Here is a 20,694-nt window from a genome sequence, read left to right on the forward strand (position 1 = left end):
ATGGTTACCCAGGGCAGTGTTACGGCATTGGAAGTTGGCAGATCACTTTCAATGCATTCTTGTTGGTATAGAGGATAGTTGTCACTGTTCTGGAGTTTCTCCTCCTACTCCTCAGGAAAGAGGCCATACTTATCTGAGATTTTTTGATACCCCAAGGAATCCTTTGAATCTTTCATCTCTGCATATAAAGTCCATAAGGCCCAAATTATAATGACCGTGTGTGGACAAAACGAGGGCATGTGTGCATGACACTTTGAAGTGGGCTAAATGCTTTTGCCCCACTTTAATGGTGTTGGTGTTTGCAGGAGTCGGTGACGTATTGCACATTAATTCCAGCCACTGTAGGAAACTCGGCAGCGTCATGTGCCTTAAATGACTTCGGGCGCAGCAAATTAAAACTCCTCCAAGGAGTTTTAGTTTGCTGCCCCTAAGGCTGTGGAGCAAAGCAGCAGGCTCTGTGCAGCTCCATGGCTCTGCAGAAAGCCCTGCAGGCAGCCTGGCAGTAGCCCAGGAAGCCAGGCTCTTCCCAAGAAAAGCGGCAAGTCTGACTCTGAACCCCCCTCCCAGAGCCTGCCTGCCTGCCTGAGCTGTGTGGGGGCCCGGCGCTTCCCTCCGCGGCTGCGGCACCCCAGGACCACTCGAGCCAGGTGCCTGTGGGTGGGTGCCACCGGGAGGTGGGGGGGAGGTGGAGGGAGCACCAGCCCCTGTCCTGCAACCCAGGGACAGCTCCTCCTGCTGGCAGCTCATCCTCCCCTCCCCACCACAGAAGCAGGTAAGTGTGTACATGACACGGGGGTTTAATCAGCCCTAAATTGAAGTGGTGTTATTAAAAACCCGCCACTTCAATTTAGGGCCTCCACTTCGTCTACACATGAAAGACTCTTTCCTCCTTCTGAAACTAAACTAGTAGTGGTTTAGTTCCAAAAATAATATATCTTCTCTTATTTAAAAAAAAAGACTGATTGCTTGAATGCAAAGAGAAAAAATATTCCGTGTAGTCTGTAGTATCCATTAAAGGAATCAAATGACTCCAACTAAAATATTCTACAACATCCTCTCCATGTATGCATAGCCATTTATTGAGGGTTTCCCTTTGACTTGATGACAATTTGCTTTGAAAGCGTAATGCATAGCTTTTCTTCTAGCAGCCAGCACCTATAGTTATGAATCCTTACTGGACAAACTAAACTAAAAACTGTTTTATAAGCAAAGAAGTGCTTCTTAAGCAACTAAATAATAGAGTAATAAGTCCTTGTGAAAACTGGCTTTCAAATGAAGAAGGGGAAGAACCTTTGAACTGTGCCAACACCCACAGCACCGAATATTAAAACTCTACCAAGGAGGCACACTTCTACACTTGTGTAACTGGGGTTTTCCAACTAAACTGAAATCTTTAACTTTTCTCACTAATCTTCTCTCGCTATGACTTCTAACTGCTGCACTCCAGACCCCTGTTGTGGGTCTTTTACAGGTTCTTGTAAGGCTCCAAGCAACTCTTACACCAAGAGCATCTCACATTGTTCTTCTGGCATAAAAAGCTGCTTGCCAACTAGCTTCTCAGCTAGTAGCAAAGTGTCTGTTAGCAGTAGAACAGGGAGCTCCCTTGTTAATGGCTACCAACCAATTCCCTGCCTGCCCAGAAAATTGGTCAGACCTATGGGCTGCTATTCAGCTGGCTCTTATTGTGGCTACAATGAATCAATCTTCAATAGCAATGAGAAGGAGACCATGCAATTCTTGAATGACTGTCTGGCCTGCTACCTGGAGAAAGTGAGATTACTGGAGCAGGAGAATGCTGACTTGGAATATAAAATCCAAGAGTGGTATGAAGGTCAAACCCCGTGTGTATATACTGATTTCAGCTGTTACTATAAGATGATTGAGGAGCTCCAGCAACAGGTAATGGCCCAACAGAGAATCTTATAATCTATGCAAACGGCAGGTTGTTCTCAAGGCTGTAGGAATGCTGAAAGCATTTCTTCCCTTTTTCAGAGGGCAAAAAGAGTGGATGATAAATTGTGATAGTGTGGAATCATGTTCTTAGCTATCAGTAAGGATCTTTATTTCAGAGCTACCCTTAATCTTTTCTTTATATAAATCTATCAGTTATTTTGCTATTTATTACTATGCATTCTGATAGCAACAGAAAATGGAATTCAGGATCAAAGAATAACACTTTTTAATAATTGTGCTATGTATGTGCTTATGAGCATCCCTTCTTTAATGACCCTCTCTTTTCATTATAACTCAGAATTGGGACATAGATAGGAAATATTACTTTTCTGTCCAGTTCTTCTTCGCTAGATGTTGTTCTGCATTCCATTGGTTTGTATTGATGAGTTATCAAGGCTCATTAACGTGTACAGTTTTAGGCTAGGTACAGATATTCGAAAAACCCAAAGTGGAATCAATGTAAGTTATATGGTTTTCAGTAAGTGGTGTAGTTTAGATTAATAGTGTAAACAGAACATACATTCACTCTGAAAATCTTAAACTGGGTTCCACCATTTTTAAACAAGTCTATATGTGCCAAATTTTTGTCCTATCACTGGTATAGACTAGCTTTCTGTGCCAAACTTCTGTTGTGTTAGGGGTATAGACTGGTTTCTGATCACTTACACTGGTAAAAGTGTAATGTCTGTACCTGGCCTTAAAGTGCATGGACCACAAGAGGAGATTTAAATCCACTTGAAAGGTATACATATTTTATTTTAGATCTATTGCTACTTTGGAAGCTAATCACCTAAAACATCAGGATGGAGGGAGTCAAATGATTCATCCCTTGCATCAGTCTTAGTGACTGTGGGCTTAGATTTTGTAGTACTTTGTGTTATGCACCTCACAATTATTGCACTCACAAATCAGAGTATGGTAAAAATGCTAGATCTCTGCCTCCTGTAGAAATACAAGTATTGAAAAATTCCTTTCAATTTATTTAAAGTGGATATTTTAAAATGTTTTATTGTTTACAGGAAACCTCTTATTTTACAGATCTGCTGTGCTAAAGCTGATAATGCCAGACTCTGCCTGGATGTTGACAATCTCAAAGTGGCTTCTGATGACTATGCTACCAAGTAAGTCTGATACCAATTGGACTGTGAATCATTAGTTGACCCTCTAGGTCTTAGTTCAGGTTTCAGTTACCTTTTGTATATTAGAGAATTTTAAAATGATCGTATACTACAAGGTATATGAGACCGTTACTCTATCTGGGAGAGAAATCACTTACTTTACGGACAAAATTTTATGTTTTCCACACAATTTTGGTGCTAACTCACTTGCATTTTTCTATACAAGAAATAAAAAAAAGAAATTAAGGCTACAAAAAGAGTTGGTTCTTTTATTACAAGAGGCACAAATTTCTTAGGGTGATATCTTTTATTGGATCAACTGCATAGTTTGGACAGAGTTAGAGAAGCTTTCCAATGCAAAGCATTCATCAGGTCTGAGCAGTAAAAGCCAGCACAGCATAGTAAAAAAAACAGTTGTAAGAGAGGGGAGAGAATTATAAGAATTAATCTCATAATTTAATTGACTGTTTCTATTTTTCATGTTTGGTCATTGTCACATGTTGTGGTCCCATCTTTGGACCTTAGCAGATTAGAAAACATTACGGCATTTTCACCTAACAAGCTTTACTTTTGGTCCACTAAATGGAAAAGACTATATCAAGAAGTCTTACAAAGTGAATCTATTGTAGAAGGTAACACCATCTGCCATCATCTTTGCAAAATAAAAAAAAAGGAAGAGGCAATCTTGTATTCCTCCAAATTAACAGCAAAATATCCAATCTGTAATCTGAACAGTGAGGAATCATTTTTTATCAAGAGCTAGACTACCTCAAAAACAAGAGTTGTCAACATACGGAAAGAGTCAAGACATTTACAAATAATCCAAAAAGGACCAGTACAAATAAACTAAGAAGTAAACTTGAAAGAAAATTGTGCTTGTTCAGGCTTTGTTTTAAGGATTATTAGTTATTACTATGTTCTTGTCATTTAAAGGTATGAATACAAACATGGGCTTTCCGAGAGTGCCAAGGCAGACGTCAAAAGTCTGCGTAGAATTCTGGATGACCTGACCCTGTGCAAGGCTGACCTAGAGACAGAGCTTGAGGCCCTAACAGAGGAGCTCCTCTGCCTCAGGAAGAACCATGAGGAAGTAAGATAGTAAGCCAAAACAGTTAGAACTTAAATGGTACAAAAGACCATTAAAATGCATGTATGCTGTGAAAACTATAAGATAATGGATTATTATCAGCCATTACAGCCATTATTCTTCTCCACAATGATGGATTTCACTTTTTTGTTAGTACTCATTTCAGTATCAAATCCTCCTATCTCTTTTGAGGAGTCTCCCATATAAAAAAATCACTATTATCTGTCTAAATTCATATTGTCTTACTTTGACACAGCCCCAGATATTCTTGTAATTTTGACAGTTTCTCTATAAGCTAACGGGATCCACACTCAGTGTCTGTACTCAAAAGAAAATAGAAGACAATGTGTGATTTTCAAATACAGCCCATCAGGTCTCTGTATTATGGTAATTGTTTATTGCTGCTTACTTCAGAACATACTCATAGTAAAAGCCAAAAGGAAGCACTTTCTCCCCCACTTCCAACTAACTTTTCCTGAACAATGGAGAAATATTTTTTAAGTTACCCTTTTTCAGACTAGAGTAATGGAAAATAGATCATGGAGAAGGCTATACGAATAATTACCAGATCGGCTTCTATTTCTGCGTTAGGTTATAGCTGGGCTTGGTTAATCTCTGCTCGAGATATGAGAGCAAAGAGAGTCCTCTAAGAGGCTCAGGAAAATTCCAGACAGTGCTATTTAGTGGGCAGTGAAAAAAACAGATCCCTTCGAAATATTTACTCTCTTGTTCTTTCTTCTCCATAGGAAGCTACTCCACTTTGACATCAGCTTGGTGACCGTATCAATGTAGAGTTAGATGCAGCTCCATCATGTGACCTGAACAAGGTCCTGGAGGAGATAAGATACCAGTACGAGACCTTAGTTGACAAGAACCAATGTGACGTTGAGGGCTGGTACCACACACAGGTGGGCATCTCATAGTAGACAAATCACCAAGAAATTCCAAGCTCAAAAGATGCCCAACTGCCTTTTAAAGCGGAGTCACAATTTCTGACTTCCCCCTTTCATCTGGCATGTATTTCAGATGGAGGAACTGAATAAGGAGGTGATCTCCAGTGGAGAACAGCTGCAGGGCTGCCAAAATGAGATCATTCAGCTAAAACACACTGTTCAGGTTCTGGAGATCAACCTGCAGACCCAGCACAACCTGGTGTGTATTACTGTGAGTGCTCTCAATGCCTTTGACATCCCTGAAAATGAGCACAGACCCATGTTTGGCCTACAGCTGTAGTTGAAGTTCTAAGTCAGTGCTACTGCCTGGCCATTTATCTGTGTATCAGGATTCTCTTGTACTGAAACAGCAACCAGATTTCAGACATGTTTGTGACAACTGCCTTTGCAGCACAGTAAAAAAAGACCCTGATCAGCCCCCTCTGATGGCATGGATTTGAAATCACACACATAACACATGGACCTACCTGAACCTAGTCATTAGGGCAATGATTCTCAACCAGAGTGCCACTAAGAGCTGCAATTTTCCAACAGGGTTCTTGAGCCTATGCCAGGGTGCCTTGGTCTAAAAATATTGAGAACCTCTGCCTTGGGGAATGATTGTTTTAATCTCATATTGTCCTTTAGTTTGAAGGTGAACACCCCAGAAAATTGCTGCAACCTCGTAACATTCAGTTAAAAATCAGGACAGGTCATCCAGGATTTTCTAATACACAAAATCAGACAGTGATACCTGAATAGGACTCCCTGGTGCATCTACATAAGACACTTTACTGCGCATTAGACTGAGTTAATGCACATTAAAGCATCACCGTCTATACATGCAAAGCTATTACTGCACATTAAATTAGTCTAATGCATCGTTTGCTAGTAAATGGTGCATTAACTAATGTGCAGTAGCATATGTGTAGACACTGACTGGAAGCAAATTGCTCCTGGTCAGCCCAGGCAGCAGGGGACCACAATGGCTGCCTGGCTTAAGCCCCCAAGGTCCAGGGGACAGGGGGTAGCTGTCCTGGCTCCAGGACCCGCTCCCTGCCGGATGCAGGAAGATAGCGGCTGGCTCCAAGCCCCAGGGCGTGGAGGGAGCTGTCCTGGTTCAAGGGGCATTTCCCTCCCAGCTGCGGGGAGATCAGGATTGGAACCTGGCTCGATGGCACTGGCAAAAAATTCAGGCACATTACTTGCATGTGTAGACATACCCACTGAGTCTGTCTGACCCACTTTTTTCCCCTCTCAGAACACTGCTCTTGAAAACACTTTGGCAGAAACAGAAATGCACTACAGCCAGCAGTTATCAGAGCTCCAGTGTCTGCTCAGTGATGTGGAAGTACAGTTGGCTGAACTTCGATCTGACATAGAGCACCAACATGGCGAATACAAGGTCCTCTTGGATGCTAAGTGCCAGCTGGATTGTGAGATCAGCGTGCACCACAGGCTGCTGGATGTAGAGGACTGCAGGTACATATAGTGCAAGCAACTGATGGTCAAACTATGTACATAAACATTAGGGGTGTGCGAAGCGGGCCGTATTTGGTTCAGATTTGGCCCAATTCAGGGGACAATGATTCGACTCATTGATTCAGATGACTGTCCTGATTCAATTCAGCTGAATCTGAAGATTCACTGCTGATTTGGAGAATCAGCGATTTGGCCATAGACACAGCTTTATATATTTTTTCTACATACCTTGAGGTACCAGGTGCAGCTCATGAATACTGTGATAGTGGGGTGGATGGAGCACCCCACAGGAGCACAAGGGGGGGCAGTGTCCCCCACATGGTTGGCGGCAGACCCAGAAGTGGATCGGAAGTACTTTCGGTTCACTTCCAGTTCCACTGCCGAGCACTTGGGGAACTCCCCCCCGCCGCCCTGAGTCCCCCCCTGGCTCAGATATCAGCCACGGGGGGATCCTGGGTGCCACTCCAATCCCAGGAGGCACTGGGGGGGGTGTCCCCTGCATACTCAGTGGCAGACCTGGAAGTGGATCAGAAGTGCTTCTGGTCCACTTCCATGTCTGCTGCCAAGCGTATTGGTGACAGCATTCACCTTTGGAGTTGGGAGACCCAAACTGAAGTCTTTCCCCTTTGAGTTGGGAGAACCAAACTAAAGTTTTTCCTCTCAATCATTTTGATTCTCCCACATGTTCTTTCTTTCTCCTTGTCTGCCATTAGGGAGGCCTTAATGACTATCTGCAGCTGGGCTCAGGAAAGAGAAAACTATTTGTCCTGAATACTGACATTCTGCAATTATGAATCATCCTAAGGGAGAATCCCTTGCCTTCTCAGACAGCTCAGAAAGACAGCCTCTGCTTCTGTGCTTTTTTAGCAAATAGAAAAAGGACCCAGCTGCTAAAAGTGTGGTTCTCTGGATTTGGATTTTCCACATAATATTTTTGCTGTAAATTCTTTATGTTTCTTTTCATTTTATCTTGTAACATTAGTTTTTGAAAAGTCCTTTAGACATGTATTAAATCTATCCTAAATTATTTTATTTTTTGCTGGGCTACCCAACTCCCCTGGTAACCCAGGCTGTACAACCTCCATCAGCTCATCAGTTGGCAAACCAGTCTGGTCAGAACCAATCCAGTCACCAGTCTTTCCTTCTGACTGCACCCCCAGCATCCCAGCAGCAGAACCCAATCCGATTCAACCCTGCTGCAATTCCTGTGCACCCACTTCTCTTCTCACTCCAGGCTCTGCATTAGTAACTCAGATCTCCACTCAAATCTGTTAAATGTGAAAATTTTCACTAGAAGGAATAATAATATGAGGCAATGTTATGGGCTAGTGAAAGGAAAACTACAGTAGACTCAAGTCTCTAAGCTGAGATTTTCGTAGCTGTGCCAGGGACTTGAATGGTCAATTAGGAATCAAAATCCTTTGGATGGCTTTAGAGATCTCAGTCCTATCCATTTGCAAGTGCTGAACTGCTTGCCACATCAACATATTCTTCTGCTTTCAATGTGCCTCTTGCAGTGCATTTTCTGCCTTCTGTTCCACCTCAGTGTCTAAAGCAGATTGAAACCTCCTTATTTCTTAATAAAAAGGTAATTACTACGATATAGCAAACTTCTTTCCTTTTTTGTATTCATCCCTTTCATAGTCATTATTTTATATATTTCATGAACAGCTGTTTGAAAGCTGGCTCCTTTCATTTCATATTGGAACCCTGATTCCAGTTGGGTCCTTTAGGCTAGGGGTGTCAAACTTACCCCGTGCCCTGGGTCAGAAACAAACTGCAGGGCTCCTTTGTGGGCCAGATCCACAGGGCCAGCAGCAGCAGCCATCGTGGTGGTGGCGACTGGGCACAAGTGGCTGCAGGGGAAGTAGGACCATGATGGCATGGGTGTGAGTAAAGGCTGTGCTGACAAGGGCCAGATGTGCTGGGGTGCCAGGAGCCTGGATTTTGCAGCACATCCCACTTACCACTAACCACAACCCCAAAATCCTTGGCCTGCTGGTAGCCCACAGGCCATGTTTGTCACCTTTCCTCTGGGCCGTAACAAATATAAACAGTGGCATTTTACCTAATAACCTCCAGATTTAAAACTATCAGGTAAACAACACTAAGATATTTTAGTAACAAGAGATGCTTGAACAGGTCCACAGTTTCACAGATTTTTCGAAGAGGAAGATAAAGAACTTAAAATTGGATCCATGTAGTACGAGAAAGACAGACAGTTTTAAGGAGGGTCTAGACCTAGGCAGAACATTGAAACTGTTATAGGGCAGAGTAATGGGGAAAGAGTGAAGGGAAGCAAGGTGAGTTTATTAAAGGTTAAAGGGGAGGAGGTTGCAGTAGTTGTGGTAAGAAATCATCAGAGCCTGAGCAAGGTTTTGAAGTTAACCAACAAGAAAAGATAAGTGGATCTTGAATTACTGAATAGGAAGAAGTGGTAGGATTTGGTGTCCGGGGTGGGGGGGCAGGGGAGGAAACCCAAAAGATAGGGGAAACCCTGGCAGGGGGGAGAAATGGGGAGCCCCAGGGGCAGAGGGGAGACCAAAATGGGAGTGGGGGAAAGGGATTCTTACCTTCCAGTCCTCAAGGCTCCTGCTTGCCTGAATGTGTGAATGCTCCACACTCAAGCTAACACTAACACCAATCAACTTTTGAGAAGCTTAAAGTGTAATGTGTAACCATGGTCAGCAGTGCTTGCCTGAGTTTAGGGGAGGGGAGTGGTCAAAAGCGGAGGTAGATTTAGTAGCAATTACACATAAGGGAAACTGCACTTTGTCAGGGAGTAGGGTCCCTAGAGATGGCCGTGATACCCCTAGGGCCCTGTGATCATGCCAGCTCCACCCTGTGGATGCCTTCTCTTCTCCCTTGCTGCCACATCTTGTTGGAAACTGGGGACAGGTGCTAGTGGCATACGTTGTAGCCGTGTTGGTCTAAGGACATGGCAGGAAAGGTTCTTTGGGTCAAATTGGTATCTTTTAGTAGACCAACTGAATAGTTGGAGAATTCTATCTTAGCAAGCTTTTGGGTTGAAAACGCTTCATCAGGCTAAGAAAGCGCCTGCAGTTGGTGTGTGTGCGCTTCCTGGAAGGAAGGAATAGGAAAGAAGCCAGAGGCTGGCATGCAATGCAGGTGAGAAAGCCAGTCAGTGACAATGGAAATGGAGGCGGCAGAGGGTGAGAGACAGGCTGGGGGGTCGGAAGAGGGATGTAGCAGCACAGGTAGAAGTGCTGAGGTACATGGGGAGTCAGATGTCTGGCAGGTCGCAGTGTGTCAGAACTCCACTGCCTATACTGAGTCCATGAGTTTCTGTACCTACTACCTAGGAGGCTGATGAAGTGCAGCTCTGAAGAGGGTTTGTAAGTTCAAACAAGCACCTAACCTCCTCACCAGAACTGAAGCCAGCTTCCTACAGCTCAAAACACAAAACCTGCCAACTATCTCCAGTACCCCACAAACTGCGCACCCGAATCTATCAAAGACAACAAAACCCAACTACCTGTGCAGGGCTTTTTTTTTTTTTTAAAGAGCTGGGAGCTTGTGGGGGGGAGGGGGACAGCTATGGAAGGGGCTGGGAGAGCAGGCAGGGTCAGACAGCTCATGGCAGAGCCCCCCACATGGCATGGGGAAGCAAAGGGAAGCGGGAATCGCCTCCCTCACCTGGCAGCAATCCGTGTCTCTGGGCTTTTTGTTCAAAGAGCCGGGAGCTGGGGCTGGGTGGGGCAGCCATTGACAGGGCTAGAAGAGCGGACGGGGGATGGGGCCAATTCAGAGATTTGGCCAATTCAGCAGCGGCCAAATCTCTGCATCAGATTCACCTGAATCAATTCAGGACATTAATTCAAATCACTGAGTCAAATCACTGTCCCCTGAATCAGCTGAATCCAAATCCAAAGCGAATACTAGCTGCTTTGCACAGTCCTACTTAACGCATACACATGATACGAGGTTTGCTTTCAGCAGTTTGAGGTGCGCTGTCACAGAAATGCCTGCACCTATCTCTTTGAACCTTGGCAGGCTTTATGCCATCAGAAGGGGCTAGCATCCCTGCTGCATTCATCCAAATCTGCAAAAAATGACAAAGTTATAGGTATTTTAGTGATTCCCCATTATAGTCTATGGCTGAATCACTGAATTGGCACTGAATCTTTGAATCCAATTCAACTGAATTGAATTGGGACAGTGACTCGAATCATGGAATTGAATCACTGTCCCTCCGAACTGGCCAAACCAAATCCAAACTGAATACTTGCTACTTCACACAGGCCTACCAGTTTCCTACTGAAGAAGCACTCTAGGTCACTAGCTTTAAACGTATCTTTTAACCAGTTCTGATTGCCTCCTGCACATTGGTGGACCAGCATACTTCCTTCTTCTGGATCTCTAAACTACCTTTAAATATTCCTAGGGAAGTACACACTGGGTCTCTTTTTCTTCAGGTTGGGCCACAGAACTACGTATGTCAAAATCCAATCCACTTCAGGGCCAAGTTTCTTAAAGCAAGCTGAACTCTTAAGAGAACAATAAATATGAAAGATAAAGCATCAGTGTCCAGCAAGAGGTATGTCAAATGTGATGGGTTTCTTCTTAACACTTAGAAAGGAGCAAGTTGATTTAGAGAAGTACAAAGAAGGAATATCCTAGCAGGATAGGGAAAGAGCAGTCATTCAGGTGACAGCAGCATGCTGTAATAATTGTAATTACCTATATATGGGGCATTAGGCCAAAACTAACTACTCCCTGTTGAAAGGCTTACACAGCTTCATAAAATGCAGGAACTCAGTAAGAAAGTGTAGTAGCATAAAAGCAGTCACAAAGGCAGCACCATATACCAGCTTCCATGAAAGACCTTTCTAGCTCTTCTTCTTTTGCTGTGGTTTCGCCAGATAAGGGCTTTGGTTCTTCCAAAAGAACAGCATTTTAATCTGGTTCTCTCTAGCCTTTACTCAACATCCCTGACTATTCCTGACCTACCTATGCATTGTACATTACTCTAAAAAGTAATTGCCTTACTACTATCCAATGCTTTGATTCTCATTTATTTGCTAGTGAATCTCCTGTTTTCTATTTCTGTACTAATTTTAAGCCATTAAACATATAATAATCAAGTTTGACTTGCTTTCTCACCATGATATTTTCTTTTGTGTCTGTAATTACAGACTCCTAATATTGTACTAAAAAAAATCCCCTTTAGATCTCAAAGTCCTTACAACCATTAATTAATTCCACTGTTTAACAATGCTGTGAACAAAGGGAAAATGTTTATTGTACAAATAAGTACATGAGTTACAGAGGCTAAACAACCTGTCCAAGATCTCACAGAACTTCAGAGGCAGAGCCAGGATACTGACCCAGGTGTCAGGGATCAGATTCTTCACTGCAAACACAAGGAGATGCAGAATGGCTCTTGTGGGCCAGCTTGTAAGTCTGCATGGACAGTGCCCAAGAATAGGTTCCCACTCAAGGGCAAGTGGTGACAGCATCACTGGGTATACACCTGTAAATAATCCTTTAATTCCCATCCGCTTAGGAAGAACCACAGGTACAGCTAATTTTACATCACTAATCACGATGGGGAAAGCTTCAGCTCATTCCGCACCATTTACATTCTTTACCTTTCGTTACATAAAGGTAACAAAAACTGAATTTCTAAGAAATACAGTTATATCAGTTCTGACTTGTCAATGGCACAAAAATCTACATGGGGATTCATGCTCAGGTTGCCATACTAGCTACAGTGAAGCACAAAACCATGTTACATAGCCATCTTAGTACTAGTTCTGTTGCTTTTAGAACCCATCTTCCCTTCATCAGAATTATTTTTCTTAAGGCCTTGTTACACGTTCCACTTTGAGCAGCTCGAATGTTGATCAATGTTAGTGCTAGCTTGAATTTGGAACAGTCACTTCTTAAGGCTAAAAACCTTCTCTGTCTCCCACCTGCACAGCTATGATGTGCCGCTAGCAGGCTGGTGAGCAGGGGCCTGACTGAGGAGCTACAGCTGTGAGTTGCCTCTACAGGGCTGCCGAGCCAAGACAGGTTCTATCCCTGGGTGGGGTGGGCAGCGGGAACATAAAGCTGGAAGAGTTAATGGGATGGGGATAGGTAATGAAGTGAGAGGTGGAAAGGAAATGGGGATGGGAGAAGCATAGTGAAATGAAGGAAATCAGCTACTGAAGAATGAAGTAAAAATAAAGAGAAACTAAATTAAAGAAGGTCTCATGTTTTAATAAATTGGAGTATGGGGGCTGCTGGTCATGCTTCCCAGGGTGGTTGGGAGGTGGGAGCTGTGAAGGAAGGCACTTTTGGGGGAGCTACTTCCCCCGCCCTGGGAAGGAAGCCCCAGCCCATGGGGACCCAATCCAGCTCCCCACCTTGTTTCCCCTCACAACCCTCACCTCCTAGACCCCATGTGACCTGGCTAACTAGCATGTGCTCTGCAGGCAGTTTCCACAGGGCTGCAAAGGTCACAACTTTAGAGGCGGGGGGGGAGTTGGCTTGGTGCCAGGACTGTCCCCTGTGTAGTAGTGTTCAGGGGGTGGAAAGTTTGCCTACACAGAACAGGAGGGTCGGAAGGAGACACTGCATCCTGGGATGCTGGAGGACTGCAACGTGGTTGGTCAATGGTGAGGAGTGGCTACATGTTAATGGAACAAGAGCTAGGTAACATGGATCAAAGAGAAATCTGCCCCAGAGTGGCATAACTTTAAGCTGCCTAAAGAGTGTTTAAAACTAGTTTCAGGTGTTAATGTGCAGACAATCCAGGGGTTAAGAGCTCCAGGAACTGCCTAAAATTAATGTGTAACAAGGTCCTAAGGTCTTGTTATCCACTACATGGGGAGCTCAGATGCTGATGGGTGTTAGTGCTAGCTCGAGTCTGGAGCAGTCACACATTTAGGTCAGCAGGGGCCTGGAGGACTGAAAAGTAAGAATCCCCCACACCCATTTCAAGCTTCCCCTCCTGTTCTCTGCCCCCAGGGCTTCCCTGCTTCCCCTTGCCCCCAGGGCTCCCCCCTGCCCCTCAGGATTCCCCTGTACTCCACGCTACACCCAGATCTTCCTCCTCTGCTTAACTGTGGCTGGCCACACTGTCTGTCCCGGGGAGCAGGTAGGAAAGGATTAATCTGCCTGCCAAGCCCCTGCAGTGGCTGCCACCAGGTTACTTTTCACCTGGCTGAGCCAGGCCCATAAAGCAGCAAGGGTGGCAGTGGTGGTTGGGCAGGTAGGTTAAGCCTTCTCTGATTGCTCCCCTGGGGACAGACAGCAAGGGAAGCCACATGTAAGCAGTGGGTGAGGAGAGCAGCAGGACAGTGAGTGGGGATCTGGGGTCCTGGGAAGGGTGGGGGGCAGTGGGCCCAATCTGGACTGGTGGGGGAAGAGAAGTAGGATAGATGTTTACACTAAGGTGTAGCCCAATTGGGATAAACCTTAGTGTAACATGAGCTGGGTAACATAGATCAGAGATAAACCTGTCCTGAGTGGCGTAACTTTAAGCCACATAAGCTAGGGACAGACATTAAAAAAGCTGGAGCCTGAACTGATTCAACCTTTGCAGGTTAGTTTAACCTACCTAGGTTGAACCTGTTTGTAACAGAACAAACATTTTTTGTGGACTCAGAAAATGCAGGCAAATGCCTGCAGTTGCTTAGGCTAGGTGATGAGGGGTGCTAGAGCACACCTTTAACTACAGGGATCTATGCTGGAGAGTGTGGCCAGGCTGGGCTGAGCTGGCCAGGGAGGGGTTTAATTAATTTCCCCCCTCCCTGTCCCACTGGCGGGGACCCTAGCCAGGTCTGCTGGGCACTCCCCCCTCACAGCTGCAGAGGTCCCTGAGGCAGAGGGGGGCAAGGGGGAGAGTTAGTCTCCTCTTGACTCCCACTGGCAGCCAGATCTGCCCACCATCACTACCGCGCTCACTACCTGTGGTAGAATAGGCCCCTTCTGTCCCCTCTGCCAGACACTAGAGGAAGGAGGAATAAACCCTGTCCCTGCCCCCTCCCCCAAAGGGCCCTGTCTGGCTATGCCCCTGTACTGCTGCTGCAGCAGGAGGGGGCAGGGCCTTGGGGGCAGCAGCCCCTGTCATAATATTGGAGAACATGATCCCCTTCCCAGCAGGGGTGCTGCACTGCAAGGAAGGCAGAGCTGCGGTGGGCCGTGCGTGGCAGCACTGGGGTCTGGAGTGGGCCAGAGCCCTGCAAGCCCCCTGCAGTGGCACCACACTCTGCAGCAGCTCTGCTGGCCCCACTGCATGGCCCCTGCCAGGAAGAGGCTCATGCTTGGGCAAACAGGGACGGGGGCTACTGCTCCTGTCATGGTGGCTGTCCCCTCACTGCTCCAGCAGCCAGGAGGGGGCGGGGCCATATGCCACCAGCAGGGCCTCTGAGGGTGGGGGCTGGGAGTGGGGTTATTTCCTGTTCTGACCCAGGGGCACTGCAGCCAGATTTGCCCACCCAGGTTGCAGCCGCCGCTCAGTCTGCACTCAAGGCAGTGTCCAGTGGAATCTGGCCCTGAGCACAGACTGAGCAGCAGCTGCAAGCCAAGCAGTGGGCAGACTCAGTCTGTGCTTGGGGCCAACCCCCTCCTGGCAGGAGGGGACTTATTCTGCCAGATGTTGTCCTAAGCACAGACTGAGCAGCGGTACCGGCTGGGCCACGGAGACCTGGCTGCAGCGCCCCAGAGGCAGAACAGGGAATAACCCCTCTCCCTGTCCCCACCCCGAGAGGCCCTCCTGGTGGCACTGGTCCTGCCCCTGCCTGGCTGCTGGAGTGGCAAGGGGGCAGCCACTGTGACAGGGGAAGCAGCCCCCACCTCCATTTACCCAAGCGCAAGCCTCTTCCCGGCAGGTGCCATGCTGCAGGGCTGGCAGAGCTGCTGTGGATCATGGTGGCACTGCAGGGGTCTTGCAGGACTCTGGCCCGCTCTGGACCCCAGTGCTGCAGTACCCTCACTGGGAAGGGGCTTGCACTCCCCGACATTATGACAGGGGCTGCTGCCCCAAAGAGGGCCCTGTCCCCTCCTCCTGCAGTGGTGGGATGGGGGCATGACCAGACAAGGCCCATTGGGGGAGGGGGCAGGAATGGGGGTTATTGCTCCTCCCTCCAGTGTCCAGTGGAAGGGACAACAGGAGCCTATTCTGCCACAGGGAGTGAGCGCAGCAGTGACGGTGGGCAGACCCAGCTGTCAGTGGGGGTAGAAAGGAGACTAACTCACCTTCTTGCCCCGCTCTACTTCAGGGGCCATGGTGCCCCATTGCTGCAGCAGTGAGGGTGGAACACCCAGCAGACCTACCTCAGGTCCCTGCCACTGGGATAGAGAGGGGGGAATTAAATTCCTCTCTGGCCAGCCCCCTGCCCCTGCCTGCCCCTGCTCTGGCTGGGGAGAAGAGGGGCAGGGCCAGCTTGGCTAGGCTGGAGCCGAGAGCCCAGCCCAGAGAGCATGTCAGGATGCTAGGGGAGTCTGGTTCAATTTAAACCAGGAAGGGGTCTGGGACAGACATTGCATAAACCGGTTTGAGCCAGATCAGTTAAATCTAATACTGCGTTCAACCAGGTTTATCTCAAACCGGTTTCAGCCATTTTGAAACTGGTTTATGTGTACTGAATGTTTGTTCTGTTACAGGTTTAAATCAGTTTCTGATCACTTAAACCGGTTTATGTGTAATGTCTGTCCCTAGCCCTAAAGAGTGCTTAAAACTAGTTTCAGGTGTTAATGTGTGGACAATCCAGGGGTTAAGAGCTGCTTAAAGTGAATGTGTAACAAGGCCCTTAGAGACAAGACTATCCTTACTGAAGAAAAGATACACATGACAAATATTTTGCTCTCATCTAGGTGAGAAAGCTGGGCTATAGCATTGATTTTTAATAGGAAAACAATGTACAGGTGAAGCAGCAACCCAAATCATCAGTTCAGTGTGGGATAGGAAGTCAGGTGAGTTAACTTGTGACTGGTTTTCTTTCCATTCTACTACTTTTATTCCTGCTTTTTGCCATTTTCACTTACTGGTCTTCTCTTCTTGTTACTCATTTTACTCTGCTTTTCTGTCTGTCAGTGTTTAATCTGTCATTCAGGGTACCTGATGGTGTAACTACAGTTTCTTCTCAACAAACTTCAATTATAATTTACATGCTCATGTATCATGGACTATTTTGGAATATTCTTGTTCAAACATGTTGTAATTTTTCATTAAGTAAAGAAAAATATAATTAATATTTTATCCAGTTTGCTAAGCTGGGACAAGTAGAGGGAAGGCAATTTGTAATATATAATGTAAAATGGTTCTCTGTGTACCTATGCCCAGTTATTCAGCATTTGGCTAATTGACAGGTGTCTCTGAAAGGGCAAGCAAAGCTATTATTCAAGTGACAAACATCTGTCTTCCAGTGATGACTCCTGACTTGGCAAGCCAAACTAAAACTTGTTTTACACACAAAAAATGCTTCAAGAACAATTAAACAGTCTAAGGAGAAGGTTTTATACAAATTGTCACATGTATTAACAAGGGGGGGGGAAGCTCCTCAAACATGCCACCTCACACAGCACAGAGTATAAAATTCTAGCAAGAAAATAGACTTTTGACTTGGATAACTGGGGCTTTCTAAATACTCTGAAATCTTAAAGCTATTCTTTACTAAACTGCTAACACTATGTTATTCAAGGGCTGCACCCCAGCTAGCACATGGGGATTTATCGGGGGCTCTTGCAAAGTTCCATACATGTCGCGTGCCAAGAGTGTCTCAGTTTGCTCTTCTGGAATAAGGAGCCAACTACCAGCCAGCTATTCAATTAACTACTATCAACCAAATATCTGCCTACCAAATCTATATTGTGCAGCTCCTTACTTCTCCAGCAGCAGCCAAACCAACGGCAATTTGCTACCAACCTGCCTATCACCTGAAAGTGTACCATCATCTTGTATTCTGTCTTCTGCCAGACCAATTAAATGCTATTTGGATGGCTCCTATTGCAGGTACAATGAAGCAGTCTTCAGTAGCAATGGAAAGGAGACAATGCAGCTCTTGAATGACCGCTTGGCTTCCTACCTGGAGAAAGTGAAATCCCTGGAGAAGGAAAATGCTGACCTGGAATGCAAAATCAGAGAGTGGCAAGAATGTCAAACCTCTCTTGTGTGCACAGATTTCAGCTCTTGCTACAGCACCATTGAAGAGCTCCAGCAACAGGTATTGGCCCACAAGGGCATTTTATAATTCACATTCAGATTGATAGGAGCGATTGCAGCTTGTTTTAAGTGACTAGAAAGTCTGAACATGCTTTTCTGAAGCACAGAGAAGTAAGTTTGAGAACAGTTTAAAAGTGAGAGGGGGTAGAATATTACTGTACCTTCATTCAGTAGTAATCTCATTTTCCAGATCTGCAGTGCCAGGGCTGAGAATGCCAGACTACATCTAGATATTGACAATATTAAAGAGGCTTCTGATGACTTTTCTTTGAAGTAAGTATGTATAAATTGGACTAACCATGTAGCCTGAGGCTCATGTCTTTTTTTAACCATCATTCTGGGATTCTAAACTAACTTTAAATGTCTTCCATGTGCCACTCTGAAATGTCTCTTTTAATTTAAAGCAGGGGTATCAAACATAGGGCCTAAATAACAATGTAATCTGGCCTATGGTGTTTATAGATGTTTTGGAATTTGGGGGTTGGGTGAATGGGAATGGGTCCCACTGCTGAAATATGGGGTATGGAGCCGCACTGGAGACGTGTGTCAGTGTCAGGGGGTGAACAATGGCTGCATTAACTCCAACAATCCCTGATGCCTCTTGCCCTACCGCTGGAGATGGAGATAGAGCCCCATAGTCTGGATCCAGCCCAGGAGCTAGGGTTACCACCCATCCCTAATTGGGCTGGACAGTCCTGGAATAGGAACATCAAGTCCTGGTCCCAGGTTGCATTTGTCCCAGATTCTCAGTATCATGCAGGGATACAGGATTTCTATTCACCACGGAAAACCATGGGCAATGGCAGGTTTCCCTTTGTAGGCTAGCAACCTTCTAGCCTGCAAGGGGCTGCTTGGGGCTGCCAGGCGTAGGATGCAGGGAGATCTAGAAGTCTTGGGTGTCATACATGCAAATGTCTACTGATCCTCAGAAAAAATGTATTACAAACAAATGGGGAAAAAACAGGAAATACACACACATACAGGCTTCAAATTGGAAATATATATAAAAATACCATTTTATTTCACAGGTAGAAATGATACAGTACAGGACTTGCATTGAAAATGAGATGGGGTTTTTTTGCATACAGTTCATTTACTGTTACTCTTGCTTCGTTCAAAAGGTATGAATATGAACATGGGCTTTGCCAGAGTGCCGCGGCAGACATCAGTAGTCTGCATAGATTTCTGGATGACCTGACCCTATGCAAGACTGACCTAGAGACAGACCTTGAGTCCCTAACAGAGGAGCTCCTCTGCCTCAGGAAGAACCATGAGGAAATAAGATTGAACAGTGACTAAACAGTAACAGAAATTAAGATGTGGAAACATATGAGTATTTATTAGATCTAAGAAAAGATACAATGGCTTTATAGATAGAGGCCAACATTCTTGTTTCAGCCACTATTTGCAGATAGCATTTGTGGTCAACAGTGAGTGAAGCTCCATTTAACTTTTTCTTTAAAATTGTTTATACTGGTTGCTGTTAGCATTTCATTTGTCAAGCCTTTTTCATATAAAGAATTTACCAGCTTTCCTCTAGCTGAAGACCTTTAAAGTTTCATCCAATTTTATCTTGGATATCATCTACAATACTCCTAATAACATGTACATACCCTCTACTTTTATTCTCCAGTATTCAAAACATCCTATTCTGGTATGCTTATTACCTCCACTCACTTTACAATGTATTTTTTTTCAAAAAAGAAATAATTGGCTTTCTTAGAAAATCAGGAACTTTTGCTGAATTTCTCTCCTGCACTTTAAAACACTGGAAAATGAATTTTGGAGGAGGGTGTAGGAAAATGATCGTGTTAACTTCTATTTCTGTAGTGTAATTTGTATTGACCTGCATTGTTGGTGATCAAGAGGTTAGAACTGAGAAAGACCACCACAAGAGCACAGGAGATATCCATAGGTGGTGTTTGATGGGAATGAGAAAAACAGATCCCTTCTAAATGTTTACTCTCTTACTCTTCCATCCCCCTAGGAAGCTACTCCACTTCAACATCAGCTTGGTGACTGTATTAATGTAGAGTTGGATACAGCTCCATCATGTGACCTGAACAAGGTCCTGGAGGACATAAGATGCCAGTATGAAACCTTAATTGAAAAAAAACCAGTGTGAAGTTGAGAACTGGTACCACACTCAGGTGGGCATCTCCTGGTAGACAAATCACCAAGAAATTCCAAGCTCAAAAAATGCCCAACTGTTTTTTAAAGTGGAGCCATACTTGTCTAACTTATCCCACTATGTTTCAGATGGAGGAACTGAATAAGGAGGTGATCTCCAATGAAGAACAGCTGCAGGGCTGCCAAAATGAGATCATTCAGCTAAAACCCACTGTTCAGGCTCTGGAGATTGACCTGCAGACCCAGCACAGCCTGGTGTGTAACACTGAGCACTCACAATGCCTTTGGCATCCCTGAAAATGACCCATGTCTGACACCCTGCTCATTTATCTGTGTATCTAAGCATTCTCTTACACTGACATGACAACCAGATTCCAGACATGTTTGTGACAGCTGGCTATGTGGCACTGTGGGAAGAAGGCCCTGACACATCCCATCTTAGAATGGGGATTTTAAATCAGGCACTTCCATCAAGTCTTTCAGAGATGCCCCACTGAGTTGCTGCATGCTCATATTACGACAGGTGCTGAAAACATGGATCTCATAGTTTCATAGTGTCATAGTTTCTAGCGTCGGAAGTGACCTGAGTAGATCATCTAGTCCGACCCCCTGCCATGGCAGGAAAGAGTACTGGGGTCAAACGACCCCAGCAAGGTGTTCATCTAACCTCCTCTTAAAAACCCCCAGGGTAGGAGCCTGCACCACCTCTCTTGGAAGTTGGTTCCAGACCCTAGCCGCCCTGACCGTGAAGTAGCGCCTCCTGATGTCTAACCTAAACCTACCCTCTGCCAGCTTGTGACCGTTATTCCTGGTCACTCC

General features: G+C 45.3%; 1 protein-coding gene across 1 annotated transcript in view; it reads left to right on the forward strand.

The window, feature by feature from the left end:
- The first annotated feature begins 1,698 nt into the window (after positions 1 to 1,698).
- LOC109290252 (keratin, type I cuticular Ha6-like) overlaps positions 1,699 to 20,694 on the forward strand; it is a 20,255-nt gene continuing 1,259 nt past the window's right edge. The window contains 5 exon segments of the mRNA XM_019506660.1: positions 1,699 to 1,899; positions 2,992 to 3,074; positions 4,005 to 4,161; positions 4,905 to 5,066; positions 20,005 to 20,130. Coding sequence (XP_019362205.1) covers positions 1,729 to 1,899; positions 2,992 to 3,074; positions 4,005 to 4,161; positions 4,905 to 5,066; positions 20,005 to 20,130 — 699 coding nt within the window. The 5' untranslated portion in view covers positions 1,699 to 1,728.

The sequence above is a fragment of the Gavialis gangeticus genome, unplaced genomic scaffold (assembly GCF_001723915.1).
Source record: "Gavialis gangeticus isolate Ggan-Ray unplaced genomic scaffold, GavGan_comp1, whole genome shotgun sequence".
Lineage (NCBI taxonomy): Eukaryota > Metazoa > Chordata > Crocodylia > Gavialidae > Gavialis > Gavialis gangeticus.